Below are 24,948 nucleotides of genomic sequence, written 5' to 3' on the forward strand. Positions count from 1 at the left end.
TCTCACCTCTTCGCAGAGCTCACAAAGGGCTTGTTTACCCAGACACACCAGTCATGACAACCCTCTCTGGAGAGAGATGATACATCCTGCCTCTGTGTGGATGTACCAAGTGTTTTCACATGGCATCTTAACATGTTGTTTAAATCATCAATTGCTTGGATGAGGAAGACTCATAAAGAGTCTGTCCATCATCCATACCACTGTGACATGGTGATTTTACCACTGTGGTAACAGATCCCCACTCTGGGGGCTCTTGTGGAGCAGTAGGAAGCCCAGGGCAGTCCCTTGGGGAGAGAGGCTGGGGGTACCTGTATTTCAGTGGTTCTCAAACTTTGGCCCGGGGACCACCTGGATCAATATAAACCTTTCCACAGACCAACAGTTGCTAATGGAAACTTAACATTACTTACATAATTATGCCCAAGCCATTTTGCTAGTACTGCAGCTAGGGAGAACTGTTTAATTATCATAAACAGATTAAGCATTTTAACTCATGTTACTTTATCACACTTCATTTTAAATAAAATAAATTTATGTTCAACACAAGGTTTTAAGGTTTTCTTTATTTATGGCGCAAGGTAGGGAACCTTTTTTGGGTGTCAGGTCTCTGACCCACAGAAAAATCAGTTGGGGACCATACAAGTGAAAAGCAAAAAAAAAAAAAAAAAAATCCTCCTAAAACCCCCAACTGATGTGGCCCCCAACCGAGACACCCTACTTCTCTGTCACTCCAGCCTTATGGGCTGAGAAGGGACAGGGAGTGCTTCCCACAAGCCAGATTTATTTTTCTCAGGTTCTGGAGTTAGTGGATTTTTATGGACCCCTTATGCTATGGGGTGGGGACAAAAATGAGGGGTTCAGTGTTCAGGACAGGGCTGTCAGCAAGTGGGATTGGGATGGAGTATGAGATCTGGGAAGGAGGTGGGGTGCAGAAGCAGGTTGCGACTAGGGTGTCTGGCTAGGGGGAGGGAGCAGGAGCAAGGGAGGATGCAGGAAAAGAGTGGAGGTAGGTGTCTAGCTGGGGGAAGGGTGCAGGAGCAGACTAGAGGTAGGGTGTCTGGCCACGAGGGAGGAGGCAGGAATGGACTGGGGAAAGGGTGTCTAGCCAGGAGGGAGGGTGTTTGGCTAGCATGAAGAGAGCAGGAACAAGAGAGGGTGCAGAGTTTGACCATGGGGGAAGGTGCAGGAGCAAAGGAGGGTGCCTGTTGGAGCATGCTAGGGGTATGGGGTTTTGGTGAGCAGAGGGGTGAGAGCGAGAGAAATTGTGGTGCAGGGGTCTGAGCATAAGGAAGGGTGCTTACCTGGCTTAGCACCCCTTGCAGCAGGAAAGCTTTTGGACAGCTCGCTGCTGTTCCCCCAGGGGGGTTGAGGTGGGGGGGAGAGAGGGTGAAGCTTAGCCCACACCCTTCTCTCAGCACAGCCGTGAGGCTGCAGCACCAGCTCCCCGCTTGGAGGGAACATGGGGGTAGTGAAGAAAGCCCCAATCTTTCCTGCCAGACCCAGCTTGTGAAGTAGAGCAAGCTGCTCCATGTACTGCTGTTCCCCCAGTGTGGTAAGGAGGGGTTCAGGAAGAGAGATCGGCAGTGCACAGGGCACACCTTCTGGACCTGAGTGCACTCAAGCTGGGCTCTGCAGTCCCTGCCAGAGCAACTCCCCTGGGTTTTGCCTTGGACCCGCCCTGGCAGCAGCGGCCGGGGTAACAAAGTACATGCAGCACAGAGAAGGAGGAGGAATGGTGGCAGAGCCAGATTGGGGACCCCATGTGCCAAAGGCAGTCCTGCAGCAGGCTGAAGGGGGCCACACAGCATGCAGTGGTGGGGACTCGCTGGGCAGCAGCATGCACTGGAACTCAGAGAATGCTCCAATCTAGATTTGAATCCAGACTCCACATTCCAATCTGCTTTGGAAACCATGCACCACTGAAAGCCAGCCCAGCTGCCTGTCCAGAGACCACCAAAGGAACCTACTATGCTCTGATAGGGATTGGGGAGGCTGTTGCTGCTGTGCTGTGCTAGGGTGTATCCCTGCAAGGCTGTCCCAGCTGAGGGAAAGGAGAGATCAGTGCAGGGAGCCATTTCTGGCTCACTTCTTCCCCTGTAGTGAGCAAAACACTAACTTCTCCGAATTTGCTACTTTGGGTGCACTGAGCATAATGTCATGTTTGTTTGACAGAAACTGTGACCGTCACAAAAACGGAGCGGTTTCACTTTTTGCCTATACACCCCCCCTAATGTCTGATGTTTTGTCGGTGTGGATGTTTGTCTTGAGATGAAACGCTCTAAGTTAGAAATGTTTGTATGTGCTGCACATTAGGCATGGGTCTGTGAAACCCAGGCTCGTGGGCTCAGCGTACACATTACATGTGCTGAAAGGGCCACATGGCATTGCACAGCTGGGCTCCAAATGGGCAGCCCGTCCCACAGCCCTGCTAATGCGTCCAGGCTGCACTACACCTCGCTCCTGACTCGGGCTGTGGCAGGTTCGCCTATAAGCAGGGGGTGATGCGTACCGGGTCCAGTTCACCAGGGGGAGCAGGCAGCGGTGGGCAGCTCCATCCCAACCACCATGGGGGCTCCACGCTGAACTGGTTAACCCATCGCACGGGGTGCGTCATCCCTACTCCTGACTCGGCTCGGCCCGCGGCCACAGTGCGAAACAGCGGGGGGGGGGGACCAGTCCCGGCTGAGCCGCGCTCTCAGCGGGGTCCTAAGACCGGGGCCTGCCTCGAGCGGAAGGGGAGTCAGAGCCCGCGGACCTGGGCAGGGAAGCCTCCCTCTCGGAGACCCGTAGGGAGGCGGGGCCAGCAGCACCCAAGAGAGCGTCCCGTCCTGGCTCATCGCTGCGGAGCCAGGCCCCCACCGTGGGGCAAAACCCGGAAGTCGCGGCTCCGCCCCGGAAGTGAAGCTGTTGGATTCCGGGGCAGGCTGAGTCCGGCGTCGGTTGCCAAGGAAGCCCGGTTGCTACGGAGGCAGCGGCAGGCCGCTAACACGCTCCCTCCCCAAACAATCGCGCCGGGCTGAGCCCCTCCCCCTTGGCCCCGCAGCATGTTCATCTACCTGAGCAAAAAGGTGAGTGTCAGCGAGCCCGTCCTGCGGCCGGAGCCGACCTCGCTCCTTCGGGCCTGGCCAGGAAATAACTTACCGTTTGCACGAGGCCTTCCCCTCCTAGTTACTTGTCAGGGGCTTTCCTCACCGCAGATATTTCCTCAGCCTTCCTGCAGTGAACCCCAATTCCACATGCGTCCTCAGGCCCTAGGCAGGAATTTCGGGGGGGAGGTGGTGTGTGTGTGTGTGTGTGTGTGTGTGTCCGTGTCCCGCAAGGATGTGACTGCATCGCCCGCGGTCCCCAACTAAGCGGGAAATCAGCCCCAGCCTCCCCCCGGCCGGCCAGAGCATGGGGGAGGGAGGTTCGGGCTGCCCGCCTCTGGCCTGCGGGAGCGTGCTTACTTGGGAGACCATGGGGACGTGCTTTCGCCCCTTCCCGCTCCCGCGTACGGGCCTGGTCCTGTTCCCCTTGTTCAAATGCTCGCTCCTCCTCTGTCAGAGCCTGGGGAATTGAACGTGGGTCTCCCACAACCCATGCACTAATCGAGGGTTTATACACTATTATTGAGGAAAAATACACTATTTTACACTATTATTGAGGAAAAAAAGGCATTTGGGAGTTTGTGCTGATAAGTCAATCAAGATTTACCATTACTTGTAACTGAGCTAAACCCAAGTCAAGCTCAATTGGTGTTTCGCTTTTGTCTCTAATTAAGAGTCAGTAAGGGATGTGCTAGGCACTAACTGCTGAAAGGAGGGGGAATCTAGGCAAACCGCTCTAAGTGACGGGACTTAGCAACATTCCCTGTAAGCTGAGTGCTTGGATGGCCACCCAGGAGAGTTTCAAATGCTGCCCACCTGCTTAGCAGTGTGCTCACAGCATGTGTTTCTGTTGGTGGTGCATATCTGTACATTCCTCCTTGTACACATTTATTCTTGCACGTAGATGGTTTGAAAACCACTGCTCTAGAAAGACCCTTGTAATTCCAACATAAGTAAATTCTCAGTGTCATTATCCCTTTCTCCCCTAGTGTTTGGCACCTTCCACCAGGATTCAGATTGCTCAAAAGATAAATAAGTAGACCCTCTACAATAGATGTTAAGAAATGTCCTATTTTTATTGATTATAATTATTACACTTTCCCTCCCTTGTATTTGATTATCTTGGTTTGTTTAATTTTATGTAAATGGCCTTTACAGTATTCTCTCAACTTTAATTCTAGTAATGTGTTTACAATTCTGTTAAGTTACTATAGCAATTTATATTATGATGCACAATATCCCAAGTGCATTTGCTTAATGTTTGTGGTTGGGGTATTTTCAAAATAAAACATTGTTGTTATTATTAATCAGTCCAAATGAAAAATATTTATTTCTTTCAGATTGCAATTCCTGGTAACGTTCGACTAAGATGTATATCTTGGAACAAGGAACAAGGTTTCATAGCTTGTGGTGGAGAAGATGGATTGTTGAAAGTTTTAAAACTAGAAACACAGACAGGTAAATAAAAATGCTGAAAAAAAAATCCACCTGCTTTCTGAACCCTTAAAGAGACACTCTTCTTTGAAAGTGACATTGAAATATGACATTGTGGGTAGGTCTGTCACGCGATTACAAAAACTTATTTGTGATTAATCACACTGTTAATAATAGAATAACATATATTAAAATATTTTTGGATGTTTTCTACATTTTAAAATATATTGATTGCTATTTCAAAACAGAATACAATGTGTACAGTGCTTATTTCATATTTTTATTACAAAAATTTTCACTGTAAAAAACCAAAAATATTTAATTTAACATAATACAAGTACTGTACCACAATCTCTTTGTCGTGGAAGCTGAACTTAAAAAGGTAGAATTATGTACCAAGAATAATTGCACTCAAAAATAAAGCAATGTAAAATTTTAGAGCTTATAAGTCCTCCTTCTTGTTCAGCTAGTTGCTGAGACAAATAAGTTTGTTTATATTTGAAAGAGAGAAGGATGTCTACTTGTTTACAGTGTCACCTGAAAATGAGAAATAGGCATTAACATAGCACTGTTGTATCTATCATCACAAGAGATTTACACACCAGATGTGCTAAAGATTCAAAAGTCTCTTCATGCTTTAATCACTATTCCAGAGGACATGTGTCTAGGCTGAAATGGGTTCTGCTTGATAATCCAAAGCAATAGAACTTAGGTATATTTATTTTCATCATCTCAGGCAGATGCTTCCAGCAGAAGGTTGATGGGTTTTTTGGTGGTTCATGCTTTGTAGTTTCTACATCAGGGAGTTGTCCTTTTAAACTTTTGAAACCATGCTCTATACCTCATCCCTCTCATATTTTGGAAGGCACTTCAGATTCTTAAACTGGGTTGACTGCTGTAGTTCTCTTTAGAAATTTCACATTATCATCTTACTTGCATTTTGTCAGATCAGCAGTGAAAGTGTTCTTAAAATGAACACATGCTGGGGCATCATCTGTAACTGTTATAACATGAGATATATGACATAACGTGGGTAAAATACAGAGCAAGAGACATAAAATTCTCCCGAGGAGCTCAATAATAAACTTAATTAATACATTATTTTAATGAGCATCAATAGCAGGAGCCTGACCTTTGGAATGGTGGCTGAAGTATAAAGGGACATATGAATATTTAGCATATCTGGCACTGAAATACCTTGCAATGACAGCTACAAAATGCCATCTGAATGCCTATTCTCACTTTCAGGTAATGTAAATAAATAGCGGATTCATTATCTCTTGTAAATGCAAACAAACTTGTTTGTTTTAGGAATTGATTGAACAAGGAGTATACAGGCAGTCCCTGAGTTACGCGGATCCGACTTACGTCGGATCCGCAGTTACGAACGGGGCCCTCCCTCTCCCTGGTCTCCAGCAGACCAGGGAGAAGAAGCAAAGTGGCGGAACACACGGGCAGCGAACAGCCCAGACGCGTCTGGGCTGTCCGCTGCCCGCGTGTTCTGCCGCTTTGCTTCCCTTTCCCCGTGGTCTGCAGACCAGGGGGACTGGGAGCAAAGCAGAGCAAAGCCACGGAGCCCGAGGACAGCAGGATAGCCACGGCGCGTCTGGGCTGTTCCGCTGCCCCCGTGCTCCGTGGCTTTGCTCCGGACGCCTGTGGTACAGCAGCTGGGGCGCTGCCGGTTGGTCCCGTAGCGCCGCTCTGGGCGCCACTGGACCAACCCGGCAGCACCCCAGCTGCTCTGCTCCAGGCGTCCTGATTCAGCCACTGCTGGTCAGTTTCAGCAGTGGCTGAATCAGGACGCCTGGGGCAGAGCAGCTTGGGTGCTGCTGGGTTGGTCCAGTAGCGCCGAGGAGCGGCGGCACTACTGGACCAACCCAGCAGCACCCCAGCTGCTCTGCCCCAGGTGTCCCCAAGTCAGCCGCTGCTGAAACTGACCAGTGGCTGACTACAGGAAGCCCCTGCCCCGGGCTTCCTGGAATCAGCCACTGATCAGTTTCAGCAGCAGCTGACTTGGGGATGCCTGGGGTTCTTAAGCTGAATCTGTATGTAAGTCAGAACTGGCGTCCAGATTCAGCCGCTGTTGAAACTGATCAGTTTCAGCAGCGGCTGAATCTGGACGCCAGTTCCGACTTACATACAGATTCAGCTTAAGAGCAAACCTACAATCCCTATCTTGTACGTAACCCGGGGACTGCCTGTACTGAATGGACTTGTAGGCTCTGAAGTTTTACATTGTTTTTGTTATATAACTACATTAAAAAACAAAACAATCTATTTGTAAATTGCACTTTCATGATAGAGGTTGCATTACAGTACTTGTATGAAGTGAATTGATTAATACAGGATGAGCCTCCCAAATCTGGGACTTTCTGGTCCGGCAACATCCATTGTTCGGCAGGGCCATGGACATTGCTGGATCAAGTAGCTCCGGAGGCTAGGAGCAGGAGCCAGTTGTGACAGAGCTGCAGCAGCTGGGCCTGGTGGAGGACCCCAGGCAAGCTAGGGAACCCCCAGCATCAGCAAGTTTTGAAGGGTGGGAGGTGGGGAGCCTCACCCCTGCTGGGGAACCCTCCAGAATCAGTGGGTCCAGGCGGTGAACAGAGGCCAGGTGGGGGTTGGGTGCTCCCAGACTGGGGAACTCCAGGAAACTATCAATGGTAATGGGAACAGGTGGTCCAGGAGCCCCGGCTGGGGAATCTGGGGATTCCCGGTAACAGCGAGGCTGGGGTGGTTGGATGGCCCCGGCAGGGGAACCTCTGGCAGAAGTAGGACCCAGCGGTGGCAGGGAAGCATTGGCCAGGGAGGCCTGAGAGCCCCAGTGGCAGTGGGGCTAGCAGTGGCCAGGTGGTCTCAGCTGGAATACTGGGGAACTCTAGTGGCAGCAAGCAGGCGGCAGGATGGGAGCTCCAGCCTTGGGAGCTCCAAGGAGAGGAGCCTGGGAGTGGGGCAGCCAGAAGGGGAACATTGACTTCCTCTGGTTTGGCAAACTCCCTGGTTCAGGACCCCGAAGGTGCTGGTCAGGGAGGTCCAACCTGTACTATTTCCTTTGTTTATCATTTTTATAGTGCAAATAGTTATCATAAAAATAAAGTGAGAACTGTACATTTTGTTTTCTGTGTTTTAGTAGAAATCAATATATTTGAAAATATTAAAAAATCTGAAATATTTAATACATTTCAGTTGGTTTTCTATTATTATTTAACAGTGTGATTAAAACTACAATTAATCATTAATTTTGAGTTAATCATGTGAGTTAACTGTGATTGACAGCCCTAATTTGTGGATCTCCATAAAGACTTTGAAAACAGACACACATATCAGATTTATAGAGTAAAATGATGCACTTTTTACAGTTATATTACTTAAAGCAATTGTCATTTAAAATCATATTTTGAAAAATGCAGTCTAATTTATTTCCATCATATGGGTATCTCAGTACATTTTTGTACGATCAGCATCAGTACTCTAGATCAAAATTCCTTGGAACAGGGACTGTGGGTGAAATTTTCGAAACTGCATAAAAGCCTCAGATTCACAAAGGTAATTAGATACCTAAGTTCCATTTTTAGGCATCACTGTGGACCACAAAACTTCCATTTGACTACTGCTTAACATTGTAGGGATAACTTTACTTTTCACTCAAACATCTGTAAAAGTTCCTTAAGCACCTATGTTTCAGTCTCTAAGCATGGGCCCTGCCCCCTCTAGGTGTCTTCCTCCTTTGTCTTGCCTGGTTCCTATTAGGGTTGCCAACTCTCCCGAACAGACAGACTGGACACCATTTGTGGCAATGGTATCTGGTCCATCCTCTCTGGGATAGTTGGCAACCCTAGCCCCTATATGATCTATTAAGTAAGAGATGATAGGTGGAGGAATTCCTGCATTGCCTGTTGGGCCTAACCCGGTAAGCAAGCTCAGAGGCTGCCTAGCTCTGCAAAGCAAACAATAGGGCATGGGTGGCCAACCCATTCTGGGCAAAGAGCCAAGATAACAGTGGATCCAGCGTGAAGAGCCGACGCAAAGTTGTTGAGGGGGGAAAAAAAAAAAAAGGAATGCCTCTTTAAAAGGAGCCCCTGGTTGCATTTGGTCGAGCACCCCCCCCCCCCCAACCCACCCAAAAGGCTCTGCCCCTTTAAGAAACCACAGTTAAACGCATTTTGAGGCTTTTTGGCCACAGCAGGTTCCTGCCGCCATCTTTACTTCTGCAGCTTTCATGTCCATTCTGGACTGCTTTCCTGCCCAAGTCAGCACAGGCAGCTGGGAGGAGAGGGCTGTTTTTGAGGGCGTGGGGGCAGCTTTCAAGCCACGGGGGGCACTTCACGAGCTGCACCCGGGGGAAGGGAAGAGCTGCATGTGGCTCGCAAGCCTCGGGTTGGCCACCCCTTCAATAGAGAGAAGAATGACCTTCCCTTATGACCTTTAGCTTGGTGGTTACTGGATTTCCTCAAGATATAGTTCTCCAGTTCAGTTCACTCCACAGAGGAGAAGAGATTTGAACAAAGATCTCCCAACCCTCAGATGAATGCCTTATGCACTGAAGAATAGTGATAGAAATGTAGCCGTGTTAGTCTGGGGTAGCTGAAGCAAAATGCAGGACAATGTATCACTGTAAAGACTAACAAGATGGTTTATTAGATGATGAGCTTTCGTGGGCCAGACCCACTTCCTCAGATCAAATAGTGGAAGAAAATAGTCACAGCCATATATACCAAAGGATACAATTTAAAAAAATGAACACATATGAAAAGGACAAATCACATTTCAGAACAGGAGGGGGATGCAGGGGGCGGGGGGAGGAAGGAAGGTAAGTGTCTGTGAATTGATGATATTAGAGGTGGGGAGAGTGGGATGTCTGTGAGCTAATGGTATTAGAGGTGATAATTGGGGAAGCTATCCTGGTAATGGGTAAGATAGTTTGAGTATTTGTTCATTCTTTCCTGGAGAGTGTCGAATTTTAATATGAATGAGAGTTCAGAGGATTCCCTTTCAAGTGCAGATGTAAAAGGTCTTTGTAGCAGAATGCAGGTGGTTAAGTCAAAGACCTTTTACATCTGCACTTGAAAGGGAATCCTCTGAACTGTCATTCATGTTAAAATTCAACACTCTCCGGGAAGGAATGAACAAATACTCAAACTATCTTACCCATTACCAGGATAGCTTCCCCAATTATCACCTCTAATACCATTAGCTCACAGACATCCCATTCTCCCCACCTCTAATATCATCAATTCACAGACACTTACCTTCCTTCCTTCCCCCTCCCCCTGTATCCCCCTCCTGTTCTGAAATGTGATTTGTCCTTTTCATATGTGTTCATTTTTTTAAATTGTATCCTTTGGTATATATGGTTGTGACTATTTCCTTCCACTATTTGATCTGAGGAAGTGGGTCTGGCCCACAAAAGCTCATCATCTAATAAACCATCTTGTTAGTCTTTAAAGTGCTACATTGTCCTGCATTTTGCTTATGCACTGAAGTATGGGATAGTCTGTTGCAGGCCTCTCTTAAATAATTGAATAATTAAATATTAATTGGGCCAGAGAGGGTGACAACTACTTTACATACGCCATTGCTGAATAATAAAGGTTGTAAAGGAGGCTCTACTCTCGCCCCTGCCGCCATCTGTTTTGTGTGGAGTTAAATGCTTGCCTAATTCTGTCTTGCAAGAAGTGACGTAGATGCTTAAACAATCTGATTCTATGAAAGGGCTTCCTAGATATGAATCACAAGACAAGATAGGTGTCTTCTTCAGTCCAGATTGAGTCCTCAAAATCCAAAAGGGGTGGGGCTTGGAACTCATCCCTCTCCTTGGAATCCCCCAAGGTACATCTAAACTACATCCCGTTTTCGATAAAGGGGTGTAAATTAGACATATTGAAATTATAAATGAAGCCGGGATTTGAATTTCCTGCGCTTCATTTACATAATGGTGGCCGTGGCTTTTTTTTTTTTTCAAAAAGCCACTTTTCAGAAGAAACCCTGTGGTCAAGATGGGGATCGTTTGACAGAAATAGCCCATTTTGAAAAATCCTGTATTACAGGAAAGCTTACAGGATCTTTCGAAACGGGGCATTTCTGTCTAACGATCCCTGTCTTGACCGCTTTTTTTTTTTTTCTGAAAAGTGACTTTTTGAAAAAAAAGCCATGGCCGCCATTATGTAAATGAAGCGTGGGAAATTCAAATCCCGGCTTCATTTATAATTTCGATATGTCTAATTTACATCCCTTTATCGAAAAAGGATTGTAGTTTAGATGTACCCCCATGGACTAACTTCAGTGGGTCCCTCCTCCCCCATGTGCTGTTTTTTTTTTTCCCTGGGTTGCATTCTGAGGCACATGTGAAACATCAATGTTTCTTAAACTGTGTTCCGGGGAACACCAGTGTTCTGCGAGGCAGCCGAAGGTGTGCTGCGGAGAACAACAGAGTTCAAAATGGCTACTTTTTTTTTTTTTTTTTTGGATCAACAAAAAATCCTTGGTGTTCCTCATTTAAAAAAAAATTGTTTGGTGTTCCTCGGTCTTAACGTTTAAGAAACACTGCCATGCATTCATTGTACAGGCAGTCCCCGGGTTACATGGATCCGACTTACATTGGATCCCTACTTACAAACGGGGTGAGGCAACCCCGCACTGGCTGCTTCCCCCCAGCAGACCAGAGAGACGCGAAGCTAGCGCCCCCCCTCCCCTCCCAGCAGACCAGGGAGATGTGGAGTGGCTTTTCTCAGCAGACACCTCAGCTTGAGAATAAAGGACTGAGGGAAGTGAGGTGTGGGAGAATAAAACTGAGCTCTGGAGAAATGTTTGGCTAGAGTTTCCCCTACAATATGTACCAGTTCCGACTTACATACAAATTCAACTTAAGAACAAACCTACAGTCCCTATCGTGTACGTAATCCGGGGACTGCCTGTATAGGGAGCCTAGGTGCTTGATTCAGGTTTAGTGGATCACATTATTTTACCAGTGATTTTTTTCCCTAGGTGCTTAAAAGCTAGGCATTGGGGCACTCAGCATTGCAACAATTAAGCTCCTTTGTTGATCCAGGCCTACAGATGATGGAAGTAGGGGGTGCTTGAGGTTGTTTCCATTATATACATGGCTTACAATTTGGCTCAATTGCGCTCAACACCCCCACTATAAAAATTGTTCTAGCACCGCTGTCCAGACCTAAGTAATTTAGGAGTAAAAGTCCCTTTGAAAATAATTTACTTACTTACAAATACTTACCCTTTTCTCTGCAAGTTGCAATTCATATTTAAATAGCTGTTTGTTGAACAGCAGTTAATATTAATTTAGTTTAAAAAGAGTGTGCTACTTGGATTGAGTTCAAATTTGAGAGAAATCTATTTTGTAGTTTGAGAGTTCATTTTAAAATAAGTATGTTAGTCACATTATTTGTTTGTTAAAGCGTCAAATCCCAATCCCTGTCAGTGGGATTTTGCTCCTAATCCATTTAGGTACTTGAAAAAAATCTTACCCTATTCCTGTTTATATTAAGTACTGGTGCAGTTCTGAAACACCTGCTTGGTACTTAACAAATAAGCTGGCTTGTATATTTATTTTGAAATGAATTCTCAAACTGTTAGGCTGATTTCTCTCAGATATGAACTCAATCCAAGTAGCTGGCCAGCATATTGCTATTTAAATGTGAACTGTAGCTAGAGGAGTAATGGTTATGTATACATATTTGTAAGTCATGTCTGCAATTTACATTGCTTTCATTATTGTTAAATCATTCTTCTGTTATACAGCAGAGTCTAGAGAGCAGTTTAAGCGCATTTTACAAGTTAAGTACATTTTAGGAAAAGGAAATAAGTCTTTCAAATTGTGCTTTTTCAAATGGAAAATAAATAAGGGAAATTGGCTTTGGTTTCTCTTCAAGCCTCTGGATCCTGATAAGAGTCTGAGCTTGGAGAGCAGGTGCAGCTAATAAATAGTGCCCTTATGGGGCACCTGGCATTGGTCACTGTCTGAAGGCAGGATACTGGGCTAGATGAACCAGTATTTTACTCTAATACTTACCTGGCATTGCCTGTGTCCTTCAAGTAGGGGACTGACAATGTGGGGGGTGCAGAAGTCAGGGCAGGGCCTTGGTGGATGTGGGGAACTCATGGCAGGTGGCCTGGGGCATGAGAGTGTGAGAGTAAGGGTTAGAGGTTGATACGGGCTCAGGGCAAGGGGCAGAGGGTGAGGAGGTCTCAGAGTAGGTGGTGGGGGTGGCCACTGGCTTCTCCCGGGGGATGGCCCAGGACAGTGGCAACTGTGCATCCTGCCTGCCAGCTTGTCCCTGGGTGCCATCAGGGCATATCTGTTCGCTAGCCCAATCTGGGTTGGGGGAGTTTTTCCCGTCCCCCCAGGTCCCTCTGGTGGTGGTGGGGGGGTTGTCTCCCTCAAGCCTTTCCTGGGGGGGGCGGGGGGACAGCAGGGCAAAGGGAGGGCCTAGTGACCTTTTCTGGTGGCAGGCAAAGTAGCAGAGTTCAGCCCTACTAGCCACTCACTTGGTAGTGTCGCTGCTCGCAGTGGACACTCTTCAAGATAGCTCTCCCCTGCAGGCTTGCTGCCCCCAGTGTCCACTCTCAGATAACTTCCCTTTTCCAATGTTTCTGATCTCCTGGCACAACCAAATCCTGACCTTGGTTCAAGTTATAGTAAGAAGGAGCTACATACAAAATGTTGTGGCCCTAACTTTTACCAATTAGGGGGAATTCTTAAACAAAAGGAGTCACAGACAGACACACTCTAAAATAGATATAAAGATATGAAATGTAGATAGAGGATGGTCCACATATTGCAATACTTTCTTCAGAGAGTAGTTTTATTAAAGTCAGTGGGATTGATGACATGTATTTGGATTGCAAGATTAGATTCCAAATGTACAAGTTGATGTATTTTCTTATTACAATTATAAAAGCTGTTTGTATTGTATTTTTGTTTAGATGAAGCTAAATTAAAAGGACTTGCAGCTCCTAGCAATCTTTCAATGAATCAAACTCTTGAAGGTCACAGCGGTAAGAGTTACATTATGCTACTCTGTCATCTTGTGCTTAATATTAAAACATCTAAAGGTTGGAGTAAAAATGCAGCTGTTAATACTCTTGTGAAATTGATAAAATAATTTTATTGTTGTGCCATTTTCCATTAGATGACTGGAACAAAGATTTTCAATATAAATATCAATCATGTAACATCTTGTCCATCTATTACAAATTAATCCAAGGAAAAAAGTATTTAAATGGGCTTGAACTGCTGCTCACAAACAGGGAGGAACTAGTTGGGGAAGTAGAGGTGGGTGACAGCCAGGGAAGGAGTGATCATGAGATGGTAGATTTCAGGATCCTGACCAAAGGAAGAAAGGAGAATAGCAAAATACACACCCTGGACTTCAGAAGAGCAGACTTTGACTCCCTCAGAGAACTGATGGGCAGGATTCCCTAGGATGCTTTCATGAAGGGGAAAGGAGTCCAGGAGAGCCGACAGTGTTTTAAAGAAGCCTTATTAAAGACACAGGAAGAAACCATCCCAATGCACAGAAAGAAAAGCAAATATGATAGGCAACCAGATTGGCTTACCGGGGACATCCTTGGTGAGCTTAAAAACAAAAAGGAAGCTTACAAGAAGTGGACACTTGGACAGATGACTAGGGAGGAATATAAATATATTGCTTGAGAATGCAGGGGAGTTATCAGGACAGCGAAAGCACAGTTGGAATTGCAGCTAGCAAGGAATGTGAAGGGTAACAAGAAAGGTTTCTACAGGCATGTTAGCAATAAGAGGGTGATCAGAGAGAGTGTGGGGCCATTACTGGATGAGGGAGGAAACCTAGTGACAGATTATGTGGGAAAAACTGAAGTACTCAATGCTTTCTTTGCCTCTGTCTTCATGGACAAGGTCAGCTCCCAGACAAATGCACTAGGCCAGGGGCGCCCAAACTTTTTTCAAAGAGGGCCAGATTTGATGAAGTGAACAAGCGTGAGGGCCGACCATTTTGCCTGACATTCTTTGAACCATTAAAATTAAATGCAAATTAACTATTTTATGCAAAGTTTATTGCAAACGGCATACTTTTCATTTCGTCACATGGATGACAAATCTAAACAGGTGTTAAATCACTCTGCCTTTCATATCTGAAGGCCAGATGAAAAAAAAATCCAGGAAGCTGAAATATATGTCAGGAACATTGTAAAGTACATTACATGTTATTGGTAATAAAGGTTGTCTGTCAACTTTTAAGTTCAAAAAATATGAACAGGAACATAACACCAAGTATACATGTTGTGTCCAAATATATTTATAACTAATTTAGACCAACTGACATTAACTGAGATTTTACAATGTATTCATCTCAATACATATGGATTCGTTGGGGGCCATAAAAGATAGATATTGCCAAATTACCTGTGGGGCCGTATTAAACCGGAACACGGGCTGCAATTGGCCCGCGGGCTGGACTTTGGACATGCCTGCACTAGGCAGTGCGATATGGAAAGGAGGTGGACAGCCCTTGGTGGGGAAAGAACAAGTTAGGAACTATTTAGAAAAGCTAAACATACACAAATCCATGGGCCCGGATTTAATGCATCCGAGGGTACTGAGGGAGTTGGCAAATATAATGGCCAAAGGCTCCACAATGACCTTTGAAAACTCGTGGAGATTGGGAGAGATCCCGGATGACTGGAAAAAGGCAAATGTAGTGCCTATCTTTAAATAAGGGAAGAAGGACAATCCAGGGAACTACAGACCAGCCACTCTTACCTCAGTCCCCGGAAAAATCCTGGAGGGGATCCTCAAGGTATCCATTTTGAAGCACTTGGAAGAGGGGAAAGTGATCAGGAAGTCACCATGGATTCACAAAGGGCAAGTTGTACCTGACCAATCTGATTAGCTTGTATGATGAGGTAACTGGCTCTCTGGATATGAGGAAGTCAGTAGATGTGATATACCTTGACTAGAGCAAGCTTTTGATACGGTCTCCCACAATATTCTTGTCAGCACATTAAGGGAGTACGGATTGGATAAATGGACTGTAAGATGGATAGAGAGCTGGCTTGACTGTCAGGCCCAAACAGTAGTGATCAATGGCTCAATGTCAGGCTGGTGGTCGGTTTCTAGCGGAGTGCACCAAGGATCTGTTCTAGGACCGGTTTTGTTCAACATCTTTATTAATGACCCAATTGAGGGGATGAATTGCACCCTCAGCAAGTTCGCAGTTGACACTAAGCTAGGAGGAGAGGTAGATATGCTGGAGGGTAGGGATAGGGTCCAGAGTGACCGGACAGATTAGAGGATTGGGCCAAAAGAAATCTGATGAGCTTCAAAAAGGACAAGTGTAGAGTCCTGCACTTGGGACAGAAGAATCCCAAGCATTGTTACAGGCTGGGGACCAAATGGCTAAGGTGCAGTTCTGCAGAAAAGGACCTGAGGATTACAGTGGATGAAAAGCTGGATATGAGTCAGTGTGCCCCTGTAGCCAAGAGGGCTAATGGCATAATAGGGTGCCATAGGGGGAGCATTGCCAGCAGATCTAGAGAAGTAGTTATTCCCCTTTATTCGGCTCTGGTGAGGCCATATCTGAAGTTCTAGGCCCCCCACTATAGAAAGGATGTGGACGCATTGGAGAGGGTACAGCGGAGGGCGACCAAAATGATAAGGGGGCTGGAGTGCATGACCTATGAGGAGAGACTGAGGGATTTGGGTTTGTTTAGTCTGCAGAAGAGTAAGGGAGGATTTGATAGCAGCCTTCAGCTTCCTGAAGGGAGTTGCCAAATAGGATGGAGAGAGGCTGTTCACAGTAGTGATGGATGGCAGAACAAGGAGCAATGGTCTCAAGTTACAGAGGGGGAGGTCCAGGTTGGATATTAGGAAAAACTATTTCACTGGGAGGGTGGTAGAGCACTGGAATGGGTTACCTAGGGAGGTGGTGGAATCTCTATTCTTAGAGGTTTTTAAGTCTCGGCTTGAAAAGCCCTTGCTGGGTTGATTTAGTTGGGATTGGTTCTGCCTTGGGCAGGGGGCTGGACTTGATGACCTCCTGAGGTCTCTTCCAGCTCTATGATTCTATCACCTGGCATGGCAGTTTTAATTGAACATATATGTACATCATATAAATAGAGTTTGTAGTTGTTGTAGGGTAGGACTAAAGAAGGGTAGAATGGCAACTTTTCAGTACCAAGAAAATGGGCATAAGGAAATTGGAAGCACTTTGAATTGTTCCATTAGATAGAAAGAGTCATGGACCATGGAAGGTGAAATTTGAAGAATCAAGGAGTTCACTATGTACACTTAAGAGAAAGAGAAGTTATTGTAGGTTAAGATGACATCAGAGAACAGTCCTTTGCTTATTTTGAATATTCTGAAATGAGGCTTGTTGGATCTTTGGCATTTGAATGTCATATTTGAATGTGATGGAAAAGGTCAATTGTGAGAGAGATTATACCGAGATTTCCATCAGTCTTAGATGGATGATTATATTCAATCCTGAAATAGACAGGAAGTTGGTATGCTGTGTTAGCTATCTTGGTCCCAAGGTATTAGATATTGGCAGATATTTCTGAGGGATGAGTGTGACCTGGATCTAGGTGAGAAGATTAGTAACCACTGCTTCTTAAATTCAAAGTTTGCAAAGTTGGGAAGGAGGACATAAAGAAGGGAATGTTGTTAGTCAAGCTAAGAAGAAACGAAGGCATAACAGAGTTTGAGTGGTCTTGTCAGTTTCTAATATGAGTTTAGTATCATAGTTTCATAGAGCTAGGAAATTTGGGAAGTAAATCAAGTTATGAGGTTGATCATGGACCAATATTTTTGATATAAGCAATTGTGAGATTTGGATCTAGAGTAGTGGTGTGCAGGATGTTCCATGTAATAAGGAAGGATTTTCAAGGCCTTAGGCCAGGTGTCGGCAACCTTTCTGAAGTGGTATGCCAAGATTTAACCCTTTAGCTCTGGGCCACGCTGCTCTTCTGGGATGGGAGGAGGGGCTCTCTCCACCTCCTGCCCTACTTGATCTCCTGCCCTGGGCTTTGCTCCGGCTTTTCCTGGTATACTTTCACAGTTTCACTTTTTTTTTTACATCGTGATTAATATTAAAAATAAAATAAGTAAAAATAAAAAGAGGAAACCCAAAATAAATCCCTTTGTCAATAATAAAGAAATAAAACAATAAAATTTAAAAATTATACAAAATACAAAAAACAATACTTACTTAAAACCTTTAAAAGTTCAAAAAAAGGTTTAAAGAAAAAAACCAACCTAGCATGCGCACACACAAATCAATATAAAACAATAAAGCCCAACTATTAAACTCCTATTCAAGATAGGGATGTAAATGGTCAACATCACCTTTACTGGGTGATGCTTATTGCTTACCGTCAGTGGGCTGCTCCAGCTCTATGGGGCCTGGAGTGCCACAGGCAGGGATGCTCCAGCCTGGCAAGATCAGTCTCCACCTCAGCAGGGACTGCTGGGTCTGCTGCTGCCCAACACGTGGCCTCCACCTTTGGTCCCAACTGGGACCACCAGAGCAGCTGCCGCCCAACATGCAACCTGCGTATGGGGTAGGAGGATTGAGTTCCTACCGCATGCCACTTATGGCATGCATGCCATAGGTTGCTGTCCCCTGCCTTAGGCCTTAACTGCCACTTACACCTTTGAAAATCTTCCCATGGTCGAATTTTAATTATTAGGTTTGTTGGCCTAAAGAAAGATATTATGACCCATGAGTTGATGAGGGTATGGCAGGCAGAAACAGAAAAAGAACAAAAACTATGTAAGGATACAGACTTGGGTTTTATCCTCACAGAAGTAATATGGAAGGTTGAATTTGGAGAGACTAAGGGAGCAGAATAGCTGAAGAGGTGGGTGCACTTCATTAGAGGTCTGTGGAAAGGAGAGCATATATTGCCAGTCACAGAAAAGAATGGCTAAAACAGCAGAATCAAAATTAGTAGCGACAGGAGATTCTGTTAAAAGGGTGGTTAAAGTTTTTAAAAGGATGTAATCTTTACTACAGTATCTTAGATCATTTCCTGATTAGTATAAAAAGTGAATTTTATATAATTTTCCAGGTTCTGTACAAGTGGTGACCTGGAATGAACAGTATCAAAAGCTAACTACCAGTGATCAAAATGGACTTATCATTGTATGGATGTTGTATAAAGGTATTGTATGGGTATGGTGACCATGTTTTCTGAACCAAGATTAGAGACACGTTAGCCACGCCCCCAAGCCTACATTAGCCCCCCTCCCCCTCCACAAGAAGTACCACTTCCGAGGTCAAGATGGACACATGACCAGAAGCAAAGGGTGTCATGACCCCTCTAAGAACTCCCCATACTGTCCACCTACGACTAGGGATATGTTTGGCCCCTGCAAGTCCCCCATGCAACTATCCTGCAATTGCATTAACCCAATTTTCATTGCATTAACTTGGTGGGGAGAGGCTGGGAAAAGTGTTCTAATATTTTCCTTCTATGAGTGGAGTGAATTTTGTCGTGTGCACCAGTATTGAGTTGCTGTGTGTTTATTCAGATGTGTGCCACTGTGGCACTCAAGTTATTAATAAATATCTTATTAACCTCTCATTTCCCTTTGCTGCCATGTTTCCTACCCTTCCCCCATCTGCTCCCCTGATGCCTGCTGCCCCTCACCCTCCTCGGCTGTCCTGGCTCCTGCCTTTATCATTCCGCTCAGCCCTTTGGGGACCTGCCCCCCTCCCCTGTACCAGCCCTTCTCTTCCTTCTGTGCCCACTCTTCCTCTAGCCCCACTCTGATCATCTATAGCTACCCCTCTCCTTTCCCTCTCCTAACACCTCCCTCATCCACCTGCCCTGCCTCTCTCCACTGTCTTTTGGTGCCTTCCCCTTCCCTCCCTGTGTCTGCCCCTCTGCTTCATCCCCACAATCTCTTAGCACCTTCCCTTACCCCTGCACCTTCCTGGTGCCTCCCCCTTCCATCACTGCCCCACCCTCTTTCTCCCTGGTGCCCACCTGAGGCCTCTTCCACAAGTGGCATTTACTTATCAGATAGTCGACTAGTCCTTCACATCCCTACTTTAATTGTGGGTTACAAAGCTCAAATAGGTTTAAAGTGTATTTCAAGTTTTTTTTTAAACAAACTTTGAATAACTTTAGTTGTGCACAATTTCCATAGTATAATCCTTTATAAAGAATGAAATAATCTTTCCAGAACTGTCTTAGGAAAGATGACCGTTTTCAAACATACACTTTATGGCTGCCCCTGTGACCTTTCAGAAGCACTTCTGGGTGCCTTCTTCTGTTGACAGAGCGTCCCGCAGCCTGGATGCTGTTATGTCGACAAAGCGATGTAGTCTGGACACTCTATGTCGACATAAGTTTTGTCAACAGATACTGTCGACAAAACTTATGTCGACGTAAGCCTGTAGTCTAGACATACCCTAAGTAATATATAACTTATAGTACTCATTTGCTGTTTAATATTTGAGCTTTTAAAAATATATGCATCAGCGCAATTAAAAATTCCTCAATTGTAGAAGTGCACCAATTATCACAAGCAATTTTACCAACACAAATCAATGAAAATGTATATATTGAGAGAGAAAGAAAGAAAAAGTCTTTGTTAGAAAACAGAGTCCTTTATCAAATTACTAGCATTCTTAGAGTTCAGTTCCCTATCTTGGTTGCATCAAATCTGATGGTTTACTTTGGCTAGAATTAATTTTACTGGTAAAACACTCATTAGGTCATTTAGTTCATTACCCTGTCAAAGAAAATTGTTTCCTATAGTATATTGTTTATGTATTGTCTATTGAATGTCATAAGCAGGAGAGTGATAGAAATGTAGCCATGAGTTTTCTTTGCATCCTTTGTGAAAGCTATTCCATAATCTGGTAGCTCTCATTTTAGGCAATTTTTTAGTTATTTGTTTATTTTAAATACACATCCTAAGTTTTCTTTTGTTTCTTAACTTGATCACTTTACTACTTTGAACCATCCTTTTTAATTCTCCATCTCTGGTGTCTGCACTTTATGATATTTGTTGTTTTGTAATGATGCCTTTATACTTCTCGTTGTTATTGGATGACCTGTACATCTTAATAAATCATGCCTCTCCTTTCTGTTTACATCACCTCTGTGTATGCAGCCGAATGCCACATTAGCCTTTTTTGTTGCTGTATCACATAGCAAAATGATACCCAATTTTCTCTAATTATCTGCTCAGTCTCACCTTAGATCTTGTTCTTTATTATTGTTCCACAAGTTTCTTCCTTTTGCTGAATATCTGTATTTCAGATAAATTTGAATCTAATTTTATTTCCAGATAACATTTATAACCCCTTTATGTTCTATTATATTCTTTCTTCCAACTTTCATGTGTTCATAATACTTCAAAGTTAGCATCATTTGTGAATGTCATTATTATGCTATTTGCAGTTTTTTGACATTTAATGACTAGCCACATCTGAATATGTCTTGGGTTACTTTCAATAAACACTGTACCTTAAAGGATTGAAAAGTGAAAGGTACAACTTAGTTCCGTTCTCTGATAACAGGTGCTTGGTATGAGGAGATGATCAACAATAGAAATAAATCTGTTGTTCGAAGTATGAGCTGGAATGCTGATGGACAAAAGATCTGTATTGTGTATGAAGATGGGGCTGTGATTGTTGGTTCAGTGGATGGTAAGGTTGTTACAAATAGTAAATAATAATAGTATTACCATAGCATACAACCACAGAACAAAAATATGGACCCTGATCCAATGAGCTTACAATCTAAATATAAGACAAGAGACAACAAATGGTTACAGACAGAAGACACAATCTTGGTCACCATGATAGGTGGTGATCTCCAAGCAGCTTAACTGTTCTCAATTTTTTTTTTTTTTTTTTGCAGTCATCAGAGCATAGGAGGCTTTAAGGGAGGGATTTGAAGGAGGATAATGAGGCTCTCTATGACGTGCTCCTCCCAAGCTAAGGGACAGTTTAAAAGAAATCACTAAGGAGAGTGTTTGAAAATTTAAGAAGTAGTTTATGGAGGCTGGCATCATGGGTTATGTTTCCCACAGTAACACTGATTACAGAACTTTCTGCCTGAATATACATATCACTGAGTTAGTTGCTGTGTAAACTGTAACTTTGAATATCTCATTTGTTTATGTTGTTTTTGCAGTGTAAGTAATTTGCATCTTTTCAATTTTCTGGTATGTTTCATAAGTTTAATAATGTTCTATTAAAGGTAATCGTATTTGGGGGAAAGATTTGAAAGGTTCACAACTGTGTCATGTAGCATGGTCCTCAGATAGCAAAACTCTACTCTTTGGAATGGCAAATGGAGAAATTCATATTTATGACAACCAAGGGAATTTTCTTGTAAGTTCAGAGTTATATACTATATAGTATACATGTCAACTATCTAATTTTTAATATAAAACTGTAGATCACAAGACAGATATACTTTACAAGTACAGTAAAAGCTTCATTGTCCAGCATATTGGGAGAGTGGGTGGTGCCAGTAAGTAAAACATTACAGGCAGTCCCCGACTTACGCGGATCCGACTTACGTCGGATCCGCACTTACGAACGGAGCTTTCTCGCCCCGGAAGTCGGGGCGAGAAAGCCCCGTTCGTAAGCTGCTCTGGTGCCCCTGGTCTGCTGGAGACCGTCTCCAGCAGACCAGGGGCACCGGGCGGGTTCCCGCGCTTCTGAGGCTTTGCCAGAGCAAAGCCTCAGAAGCGCGGGAACCGCTGCTGCTGCCCCTTGAGACCCGGTGCCTGTGGTCTGCTGGGGACGGTCCCCAGCAGACCACAGGCACCCGGACTGAAGCCGCAGCCGCGGGGGGGTCCCGCGCCTCTGAGGCTTTGCCAGAGCAAAGCCTCAGAGGCGCGGGGAACCGCCACTGCTGCCGCTTCAGTCAAGAAGCTCTGGCAAAGCCTCAGAGGCGCGGGACCCCCCCGCGGCTGCGGCTTCAGTCCGGGTGCCTGTGGTCTGCTGGGGACCGTCCCCAGCAGACCACAGGCACCCAGACTGGAGCGGCAGCCGCGGGGGGGTCCCGCGCCTCTGAGGCTTTGCTCTGGCAAAGCCTCAGAGGCGCGGGACCCCCCCCCCGCGGCTGCGGCTTCAGTCCAGGTGCCTGTGGTCTGCTGGGGACCGTCCCCAGCAGACCACAGGCGCCCAGACTGGAGCGGCAGCAGCGGCGGTTCCCCGCGCCTCTGAGGCTTTGCTCTGGCAAAGCCTCAGAGGCGCGGGACCCCTGCGGCTGCGGCTTCAGTCCGGGCGCCTGTGGTCTGCTGGGGACCGTCCCCAGCAGACCACAGGCACCCAGACTGAAGCTGCAGCCGCGGCGGGGTCCCTCGCCTCTGAGGCTTTGCCAGAGCAAAGCCTCAGAGGCGCGGCATCCCGCTGCCGCTGCGGCTCTGCTCCCCGTGTCCCTGGTCTGCTGGGGGGGGGGGGGGGGCGCGCAGCTAGTGTGCTCCCCCCCCCCCCCAGCAGACCAGGCTTTTGTTTTGGACTCTGGGGCAGAGCAGCTGGGGCGCTGCCGATTGGTCCTGCAGCGCCCGTGGGCACTACTGGACCAACCCGGCAGCACCCCAGCTGCTCTGCCCCAGGTCCTGATTCAGCCGCTGCTGGTCAATTTCAGCAGCGGCTGAATCAGGACGCCTGGGGCAGAGCAGATGGGGTGCTGCTGGGTTGGTCCAGTAGCACCCCAGCTGCTCTGCCCCAGGCGTCCCCAAGTCAGCTTCTGCTGAAACTGACCAGCGCTGACTACAGGAAGCCCGAGGCAGAGTTGCTCTGCCCCGGGCTTCCTGGAATCAGCTGCTGATCAGTTTCAGCAGCAGCTGACTTGGGGACGCCTGGGGTTCTTAAGTTGATTCTGTATGTAAGTCAGAACTGGCGGTCAGTTTCAGCAGTGTCTGAATCTGGACGCCAGTTCCGACTTACATACAGATTCAATTTAAGAACAAACCTACAGTCCCTATCTTGTACGTAACCCGGGGACTGCCTGTATAGTTAAACAAGAGGTGGAGAGTTTGGATGCAGGAAGGGTTGTGGGGTGCCAAATTTGGGTGGTGCTCACCTGAGGCCTCTCTCTACAAGTGGCAATATGTTCCTCTGCTCATAGGTGGAGGCACGGCCAGGAGGCTCTGTGCACTGCATCCACCTGTGGATTCTGATCCTGCATTACCTATTGGCTGTGCTTCCCAGTCAATGTGAGCTGCAGAACCAGTATCTTGGGGCAGGACTGGGAATTCCCATGGCTGTTCCTCTGCATAGGAGGAGCAGGGATATATGGAGCCAGGCAGGGAACCTGCCATCTCTGCAAATAACTGCGCCCTATTGAAAATCAGAAATGCCAGTTTATAGAGACTTCCAGTTGGTAAAATGCTGGATAATGTGTCTTTCACTGTAGTAGCTATAATCTTTTATAAACTCTGGTCATCTGGAGAAATGGGCTGTGCCCACGAAAGCTCATGATACCATCTACATGTTTTGTTAGTCTATAATGTGCTACCAGACCATTTGTTGTTTTTTAAGTTTAATCTTTTATTAATTAGTTTGTTTTGAATCTTCAGAATTGCACAAGGTCCTATGTGAAGACTTCTTATTCTGATTTTTATGCATGTATTAGAAAACTTGGCAATGTGAATATTCTGATAAAGTTTAAATACACTGTTGTTATGAGCAGCTAAGTGACAAGAACATCAATTAAAGCATTCTTTGTCTTGTAATCCACTATTTAAAAGAGAAATTTGAAAACATATAGATGCTAGCTGCATGAGCTTCATTTCATTTATCATTAGAACTAGCGTATCTTTGTCATAGAACAGTGCGTCAGTACAGTGAAACAGAATTTTAGTGTTATATTAAATTAAAGCTCTTAAAATAATTACATCTCATCAAGTCCCTGCAGAAAAATAAATATGTATACTATTTTATGTTTCTGTCAGTGTGTATTTTATTTGCCATTGTTTAGTTTGATCTTCTAGTTATGTGGAGTATAGGAATAACTTTGAAAATACTTCACTGACTTCATTTTTTGTTATATTTGGAATTTGTAGCATTACATTTTAGGCAACAATACACTAGAAAATCCTCTATATGTCCATCTTGATGGATAGCCTTTTGCCCTAATTAACTAGGTGTATCATTTAATAGAAGAGACCATTTAAAAAGAAGTCCAAAAAGACTTGAAGTGCTTCTGTAGACCAAAAAAAATTCCTTTTATTTAATTTTTCTTTTTAAAAATTGATAACTACAAGAGGTCAGATGCAGATAGATGATAAAGCAGTAACCTGGAAAGAAGGGATTGGTAAATATCTACCCTCTCTCAAATTCTAGCCCTGCTACCATTTGTGAATAAGTAAATCAATACCACTGTTTAAAAGTGGATAATATTCTTTGTGTCCTCACTATGCAATTTTAAAACTCTGTGATAACTATTTTAAAGACACATG

At 45.2% G+C, this 24,948-nt stretch overlaps 1 protein-coding gene across 1 annotated transcript in view; it reads left to right on the forward strand.

The window, feature by feature from the left end:
- The first annotated feature begins 2,766 nt into the window (after nucleotides 1-2,766).
- The window catches only part of WDR35 (WD repeat domain 35), an 81,427-nt gene continuing 59,245 nt past the window's right edge, over nucleotides 2,767-24,948 (forward strand). Inside the window, exons 1-6 of the mRNA XM_006137577.4 lie at nucleotides 2,767-3,068; nucleotides 4,427-4,544; nucleotides 13,458-13,529; nucleotides 18,582-18,674; nucleotides 21,047-21,175; nucleotides 21,732-21,865. Of these exons, the coding sequence (XP_006137639.1) occupies nucleotides 3,045-3,068; nucleotides 4,427-4,544; nucleotides 13,458-13,529; nucleotides 18,582-18,674; nucleotides 21,047-21,175; nucleotides 21,732-21,865 (570 nt within the window). The 5' untranslated portion in view covers nucleotides 2,767-3,044. The remainder of the gene's footprint in view (nucleotides 3,069-4,426; nucleotides 4,545-13,457; nucleotides 13,530-18,581; nucleotides 18,675-21,046; nucleotides 21,176-21,731; nucleotides 21,866-24,948) is intronic.

This window comes from Pelodiscus sinensis, chromosome 3 (genome assembly GCF_049634645.1).
Source record: "Pelodiscus sinensis isolate JC-2024 chromosome 3, ASM4963464v1, whole genome shotgun sequence".
Classification (NCBI taxonomy): domain Eukaryota; kingdom Metazoa; phylum Chordata; order Testudines; family Trionychidae; genus Pelodiscus; species Pelodiscus sinensis.